The sequence below is a fragment of the Limulus polyphemus genome, unplaced genomic scaffold (genome assembly GCF_000517525.1).
Source record: "Limulus polyphemus unplaced genomic scaffold, Limulus_polyphemus-2.1.2 Scaffold1156, whole genome shotgun sequence".
NCBI classification, from domain to species: domain Eukaryota; kingdom Metazoa; phylum Arthropoda; class Merostomata; order Xiphosura; family Limulidae; genus Limulus; species Limulus polyphemus.
In genome coordinates this window covers 140,623-149,573 of record NW_013666766.1, presented here as the reverse complement: position 1 = coordinate 149,573, position 8,951 = coordinate 140,623, and the positions used below count along the sequence as shown (strand labels likewise).

Genomic DNA, 8,951 nt, shown 5'->3' with positions numbered 1-8,951 from the left:
ATATATATATATATATATATATAATTGAATTGGGACTGTATTTTACAAAATATTATTCCACTGAAACACAGCCAAGACAGGTCACTTTTTAAAGACTAAAGGCCAGTTTTATATTATTGGATATGGTAACATCAGAGCTTAAACGTCAATATAATAAAAATTATATGTATATGTATTATATGTATATAAGAGGCATAATTTATATCCTAATTTTTAGTGTTTACAAGATTGGTCAAATCTACTGAAGCCGTACAGAGATTTGTTAGTGAAAATAACAGATAAAATATAACTTTTTTTCTTAAGAAATGTCTGATAACTATCTGGACCTTATAAAGATTTTGAATGTGAAATTTGAAAAGGCATGAGTAACACATTGCTTAACAAACCTTAAGACTTAATAAAAAAATAAAAAAATTAAAATAAAATAAAATATTGATATTTTGCTTATGAAAGCATTGTAATGTTTACTGAAAATCTGCCAAATTCCAGTAACATATGCTTACTAATTTAAAAGTTATAGCATTAAATCTATAACAAACAGAAAATGGTTACAAGGTCGGTCCCAGGGACTGAACCCGTGCTGAAAGAATTAATACAAAGGTTTTTATTTCTAATATATATAGTAAACCTGTTTTCTAATGTTCTTTATTTTCTCTTTATTTGGTATTGGACTGTGCTTCTAAAAGATGATTTGAGTGTACTATAAAAATTAAACCAATTATTCAAGAGCGGGAAAAGAATTATAATTGCTAACTGGACAAGAGTGCCAAATGTAGTGATAATAAGTTTTGAGCATTGTGAATAATTATTCATCATTTTTTGTGATGCTCACTATGATGTAAGGTTTTTGTGATGACCTATTTTGCTTAACTGCAGAAGCTAAGGTTTAAGTGGGTTATTGTTATCACAAGATTACTGATCTCTTATTTCAAGTTTGTTGCAGTTTTATTTTTCTGGATTTTTACTTCTGGTATTGACTAATCTTTCTTGATTTCTAATGACATTGTTAATTATTCTATAAATGTTTGCATCTATTAGGCAACTTGTATCATGTATTCGGCTGTTGCTGAATTATTTCATAAAGTATGTTTACAATTAAACATTTTTTATTATTATTTTTACTTGTTAGTAATGATTGTTCAATTTATTGAGTGGTTTTGATATATTAATATATTTTTGGGGGGAGGTATTTAATACTATTTTTAAATTATTTGATTTAGTTTATTGTAAGTACATTACTGAAAGGTTAGTTAGATGTGGGGAAAGAGTTTGGTGTTTGTTTTTAATGGTTGATTATCATTTTATTTAACTCTCATGTTTACTAGTAAGTGATGAAATTAAACACAAATTATTAAATTTTTTTTTGTGTGAGATCTTTGAAGAATATAATCTTTGACTTTACAGTTTATCTCAAAAATAATTATAATTTAGCCAGAGAATCGAGAAACTAATATGGTGGGTGATCCGTATGAAGAAGATGAAGATAAATTGATGGAAATTGCTAGAAAGTTTGAAGAGAAATATGTAAGTCAAACTTTTGTATTTGTAATAAATGCCTCCATTAATTACAATTGGAATGTAATAACTTAATTTTGATACAACTCCTATAAATATGATTATAGAGATACATGCTGAACTGATTTGGTTAAGTAAAAACCTCTGCTCGTTAATAACTTTTAGACAGATGCTCTGTTCTTCATTGTCCTTGGTAAGAACCTCTCAGTAATTAAGTTGTGTTTTAACATGCTCAATTTATTAGGTATCTTTAAATTTGCATATTCTTTCATACCCGTGTGCAGCCATCTTGAGGTTGATTCAATATGACTTTTATCTACTTGCTTCTGTCAGTTGCTGCTTACATGTAGTGTACTTATCCCTTTGTAAGCTTATATCTAAGGTACTTTGATTTAAATATCTTGTAATTTGCCATAGTAGCATTCTTTTAATATTTAATTAATTTTTTTAAACTTTCTTAGGTCAAACTGCATTTCTTTGTAACAGCCTGTCCACACCTGATTGAATGAGATGTATAATTTTAATTTAATTATTGAAATAGGCATGTGGTCTGAACTTGTATGTTTTTATATTGTGTGTGTATGGGCTGTTGTCACTTATGCTGTATTTATACATATATTACTTTAATAATGTGTCTATTTATCTTCTGGCTTTTAATATTTGGTTATAATATTAATTTTTCAATCTGCATTTGTCAATAGGGTCCTAAAGTTGGAAGAAAAAAGGAGAACTTTGGAAAGTGGGAAGATTATGTAGATAGAGGCATGGGGTATGATGAAACTGATCCTTTCATAGACAACGATCAAGCAGTAAGGAGAATCACATTTGATGCAAAAATAAATGAGTTAGAAATTTTAGTTTTAAAGAAGGTAAAAAAACAAAACAAAAAATTGGTGCTCCATAAGTTTTGTAATTTGTTGTCGTGATAATTAGTTTTATCATGATATAAGCAGGCTTTTAAGACTCAACAAACAGCATTACAATAATCATCCCCCTTTCCAGGTGAGCAAAACTGCAAGTATAAAAGGTCCAATCCAGTTGTAAGAGTCTTTATTTTTGTCTTTTCTATTAGCAGGTATTCAAGCTTCCCCTAATAAATACATTCTTCTATAACTGCAAATATTATTTCAAAGGTCTGTTCAGACTATGCTGAAAATTTAGCATAGTCTGCTTTGTAAAATTGCACAGTTGGCAAAAATTATGGAAACATAATTTTATTGGTTAAGTTTGATTGAGATATATATATTTATGTATACTTGTACTGAAAATTCAAGGAAGTTTATACATTTATGTGCTTGGGCATTGTTATATGGAATTTGTAGTATGTTACGTTCTAACCTGATCTTCTACATAGATACAAATTTAAAGAAACAGTGTCGTGACTAATAGAGAACAGCATTATTACCAAAGGCTTCCATTAAAAGCATGAATATTTTTCTTTATATATTTTTAAACAAATTTGAAGCAGACAAGTTTGTCCAGCTTGGAACTCCTAATTTTTGTCATTTAGTTTTATTCCATGACTTGTGAGTACAAGGTAAATATAACCAAGAATATACCAAGCAGTGATGTCACATTAGGCTTATGGAATGTGTCAGGCATTTAGAATTTAGTCATATTCTTTAAGGTCCCCTATCATCTTTAAATCTCAAGAGTTTACTACATGTTTGTATTGTCTTAGATACTTGTTCTGGCACAAGTCCTTCAAATCTACTGCTGTGATTTTCTTTGTGCATAAACTTCAGAAGTTGCTGTTTGACTTTTAGAATCTCTTCGCTTGATCCATCATCAGCCAGTCCTAGGTGTTTGTATAACTCTCAGTGTCAAGCTATGAGATTATCATGTTTTTTTTTTAATATTTGAATACAGTAAAGTTGTAACACACTGCATGGGACAACTATGTTTACTAAAAGATGATCAGAATTGGTAGCATTAGAAGTGTGACAGGAAAAATCTCTTATGAAATAATTTTTTTCACCCCTCAGTTCTTTGTTATGCAAACCAAGTGTCAAGTTCAGTAGATTATATTAAAACAATTTTGAATATGCAAATCTAGTTATATGGCAATCACAGCTGACATAAAGTTGCAGTGAAATGACATGTATCAGAACTACATTTTGACATTGTCTGGCATTTTGTAGGTGGTGTGATGCCACTGAAAACTGATCACGCTGTGGGAGTATGTGTAACAACCTTTTCAATTGCACAATATTCATATACTAAGACCATAAAGTTATATTCATATTGGAGATGTAGAATTTCAAAGACAGGGCTATCCCTTGTACTTAATGGTATTAGAAAACAAAGGGTTATAGATTATTTTAGGGTACCAGGACCATTCAGAAAGGGACTTGCAACAAATTGTACTCCTGCCATGATAAGCAAAAAATTATACTTTGTTATGGGAAAGAATCCATGAAAACAAAGGTCATTGGCAAAATTCATCCCTGTTGGCCAGGTAGCAGTACTTAAAGTAATCATGAAAAATCTCTGTATGGAAATCTGACAAAAGTCAATTGTACCAGAGCTGATTTCATGTCATAACTGTTCAATTGTTGCATACATCAAACAACTGGAGAATAAAATAGAGATTCCATATGAATGCATGCTGATCATGTTGTTTAAGTAGTACTTATGGATTTCTGTGCAATTGTACTGTTGAAATGGGAACTGGAAAACCATTGTTCTCATGCAGTAGATTGCTTGTGGAAAACTTGCAGGAAGGAGTGTTGTGCTTTGGACATGAAAACCTTGTGATGGAGCTTTTTGCAATTGAAATTGTGATGCAGGACTATTGTTAAGATGCACAATTATCAAATAGAGCATGATTTTCTGTCATGACCTTGCTTTTTTTGCTTTTGTTCTCATAGTACATATAGTACAGAAGTTGCCTGGTCAATTTTGTTCGTAAAGAATTTGGTGTTTTAAACTGCATTAATGTTTCCTTGTTTTCCTCTAATATTTGGGTTCAGTTTATTCTTCACTTAACAGTTCTGTGGAAAATTTTTGCTTTTCTGCTTGACACCAGTGTACCTAAATGCTACAGATCTTTGTATTTTAATTACTGGGTACCAGATAGTTTTACTGTGTAAAACTTTCAGGTTGCTTCTATTAATCTGTTTATATCATATTGGAAATGCTTAATGCTGCCAGTTCAATGTATTATATCTCAAAAACAAGGGCACTGGATTCCTTGTATTATTCTTTGACAGTGTGAAATTAGTATATAGTTAATGGATAAAGTTATTTATTTAATAGAAGTATTTATCAGAGCAGGAAAATTTTTATCAGATGGTCAAAAATTAAAATTCTTGTGCATTTTTCAAGTAGATTTTGGGGTTAACCTGATTAAATTAACATTCTTATATTTGTTCTGTTGCTTCAAGATGTTTTTTGTAATTGCTTTGTGCTGATTATGCTTGTTTCTGTAACATTGTATTAAGGACTGGTCATTACTTGATTTGAAAACTAGAACTGCTGAATAAGGAAATGTTCTTATAAAAATTTTGATCAGATTTCAGAAATTTTGTATAACTTTGTAATGCAATAGTGTATACCTCATTCTCATTGTGTGTGTGTGTATATAATATGAATGTATGTAATTTGTTTTTGTAGTACGATGAGCTTGTTCCATCAACCTTGACAACACAGTATGGAGGATTTTACATTAATACTGGGAACTTGGACTTCAAAGTGGTTACGGATTCTGACTCTGAAGGCAATCAGAGTGAACATAAAGTTAACAAAAGAAGGGTTAGTATGCGACTTGTGCCTCTGTATCTTTGATCCATTGCATACTGGGTTTTGATGTAATTTAAAATATTTTTCCAAAGTTAGATATGTGTGTGTGTTAAGAATTACTTTGGTTGGCAGTATTTTATCTTTTGAGATAACCCAAAGATATTTTGGCTTTTTGTACGAAAAAAATAAGTATAAACATTTATGTGAATGATTCATTTTAATGAACAGGTAATAAGTTGTAATATTTCATGTGATATTTGAAAATAAATTACTTTTTTAAGTTTATTCAGACCATAATTTTTCAAGAAGTTACAGATTCACACATCATAGTTAAGTAAAAATAACTTCTTATGGCAGCACCATTTTAATTATAGGAAGAATAGCATAAGAGATCGGAACAGATATTTTGCTGGAAATAATTAAAACCCCATTTTTGCATGTTCTTCTGTAAATATACATAAAGAATGGAAATTTAAACAATATTTTTAAAAAGTTGTATAGGTTGGATTGAATTTAATAATTGTGTGTTTGAAATAATTAGTAAAACTAAAGGAATGGAGGCTTATGTCATTTACATTGATTGTAACAAATCAAGTACACTTCCAGTAAAAATAAAATCTGTTTATTATACATGCTTACATAATTGAGAAAAATCTAAAATAAATGAGTTAATGCTTTCCATTGGTGTAAACAGTTTTTCTTAGATACAAGTTTGTATGTAAATAGTGAGAAAAACTGTGTTGTTGTTACGGAAGTTTTACAAACATGACAAATTTCATGCTTTTAAAAGAATTCTAAGAAAATTTTCGAGAAGATATGTATCACTTCTAGAGCTGGGCGATAAACTTGATTAATCAATATAATTGATTACTTATTGTTATTAATTACATTGATAAGTGTCATATAAAATAAACTATTAATCAAAATTATGATTAACTTGATTAATGTTATGCAAATAATCAATTAATCAATTATTCCAACTACAAGTAATCTAAATATTGCCATTATGGTTTCCCATGATTATTTTTTACTAGTTCAAGGTGGTTTAGCTTAATTGATGAGTTTTATGACCCACAAAAATAGTCCTCTGGTGGGAAAGTGGTAACACTAAAATCTGAGGTTTGGTTATCTGTAGAGGAAATAGCACACACACACACACACACACACACACACACACACAGCCCCCTTTGTAGGTTTGGGCCAAAACAACAAAAATAATCATGATAATAATCAATTAATTGAAGTGAGTGATTCTGATTATTACTATTTTTGATTAATCCAACTCTTGAAGTCTAACATGAGAATGATCACTTCATGATCAAATTCCACTTATCTCCCAGCTCTAATCATTTCATGTTTCATATTTTATTATGTACTAAAGAAGTGTGATGATTAACTTTGCTTGCTGTAAGGTAATAAAGTATAATTGATATTTTTTCAAATTGAAATGTTAATGCATTTGTGAAACTGACCATTCTAACCAATACGCTGTTCTGGAATGTTATTTCTGAGTAATCTTAAGAAATTTGAATTATTTAAAAATTGCATTGATGTATTTTGTTTGAAAAATTATAAAAAAAAATAGATAAAGTTCCTTTTAATTATATATAAATATCACAACCATTCTTATTCAATGTACATGTGAGTGCACTATTGTTCCACTAGATTTAGAATTAAAAAGTATAATTCTCATTATTTTAATTTCTTTTGCACTACAAAATAATGTAGTGTACAGATGTCACATTTTTCTAATATTTATCTAGGTAATTTTATAAATGGAGGTAGTATAAGCTGAGATGTGAATTTATTGGTATGATCTCATGTGTACGTACCTTAAGGAAGGGTTTTTACAAATGTGCACGTGTCTCGACTTTGAAAACAGATGTGTTGTACAGTTAATGATTATGAAGGAGAGGAGAGAAATTTCAAAATGTCATAAAGAAATGCCATTCTTAATGGCATTTTTTTCATTTCCAAGTTTTAAAATAGTAATCCAACAATGTCACACCTGAAAGTTGAACATAGTGGTTTTAGAAATAGTTTCCTTGTATAATTGGAGACCTGAGAATTTTTATTTTAGTTTTCGGTGATGTTTTTCTTATTGCTAATGCTGGATTTGTGTTGTATATGTTGGAAAGCTACATAAATATTTCTATATAACAAAAATTCAGGTAATATTATTTATAATTAGTGAGTATGGGAGCCTTAAGGGTTGTCAATGGTGTACAATCATAAGTCTATACATATCATACAGAATTTGCATATTTATTTGGGGGTTACATAAGTGTTTCAGATGGGGGGGGGGACGAAAATACACACACACACATGCACACATCCACCAGAGTAATATAGTAAAAGACTTTTATTTTAATTAATATACATAATATATATGTTTGCTACTTATATCATCGACAAATTTTTTTTTAAATTTGAAAAGCTAAAAATTGATACAGGTACTAAATTAAATTATTTATTATTAATATTTTTTTACATGAGTATATCTAATACTACTCAAACATTTGTACCAAATGTAATACAATTTCATTTGGTAGTTTTGGTTTGTGATCTTAAAAATTGAATGTTTGGAATCTAATGCACTTGAGCTTTACCAGCATTAAAAAGGTTAAAACTTTACTATTTTTAAACTTGTTTTGAGTTAATGTAAATGTGTAGTATTATCTTAAGAAATCAATATTTAATCAAAAAGAAATTTTTCAATTGAGTTACTTAGGAAGCCAAGTTGATTTTAATTTTTTGTTAAATGGTTGCTAAATAAATGTAAATTACTTTTCATTCAAAGAGTGGGGTTTCATTTTATTTTATTAGTTTAAATGCAGCTAAAATTGACACTCCTATTATATTTTATGACCCTTTTATTTGCAGAGAAAACGGCATAAAGATACAATAACGAAAGATAACAAGAAGCGAGCTAAATTAATAAAAGACAGTGGAGATGGTTCACTGAAAAAAGCAAAGAAACATTTGAGGTAAAATTTAACAAATATTTCCCATGATTATATTCTGATATTGTTTTCTTGTAAAAGCATCTTTCAGAAAGTTTAACTGTAAAATTTGTAAACACTTAATACATATGTACTTGTTCTGTGAAACTAATTTGATACACTTTACTTGCAAATAATTGTGTAATATCTTCCAGGCATGTTATATGGACATTTGGAGAGGAAAATAAACTAATCAAAACACACTTGTACTCAGAATGGTTACTGGTTTATGAAACCATAAGAGTGTGTTATGCTACAGTCAAGTCGCAACTCAAAAATGAAGATGCATAGAAATATCACCATCATTAAAACATGATGTTTGCTAAAATAAAGCAATACATGTACTATGTATTTTGTGTTCTATATGTTTATCAATTAGTTTGAACAAAATGATGACTTATATGAAGATAATGGCATAATATACCATTTTGATTGTGCAACTTGTATAACTATTGATGAGATGTAAGATAATAAACTGATAATTTTATTGTACATATAGCTGATTTTTGTTTATCAGTGGCATCCCAGATCTTGTTAGTTTCTACTCTTACATTTATTCAATAATGAATGCTATTAAAAGTGTCCATTGTATTCAAGGTGACTGACTTGACTATCCATATTATTGAGACTTCATTACCAATGCATTCAGGTCAATGAAGTGTTTCTGTATTAGTACTGAATTAGCTGCAATTA

The 8,951-nt window shown here is 29.2% G+C and overlaps 1 protein-coding gene across 3 annotated transcripts in view; it reads left to right on the top strand.

The window, feature by feature from the left end:
- The window catches only part of LOC106462394 (ubinuclein-1-like), an 87,074-nt gene that overhangs the window by 19,996 nt on the left and 58,127 nt on the right, over positions 1-8,951 (top strand). For all 3 annotated transcript variants that reach the window (XR_002611232.1, XM_022389642.1, XM_013922319.2), the window contains exons 2-5: positions 1,432-1,524; positions 2,217-2,324; positions 5,131-5,268; positions 8,140-8,243. Coding sequence is in view for 2 of the 3 variants with exons in the window: in XM_022389642.1 (XP_022245350.1) it covers positions 1,432-1,524; positions 2,217-2,324; positions 5,131-5,268; positions 8,140-8,243 (443 nt within the window). In the remaining variant the exon portion in view is untranslated. The remainder of the gene's footprint in view (positions 1-1,431; positions 1,525-2,216; positions 2,325-5,130; positions 5,269-8,139; positions 8,244-8,951) is intronic.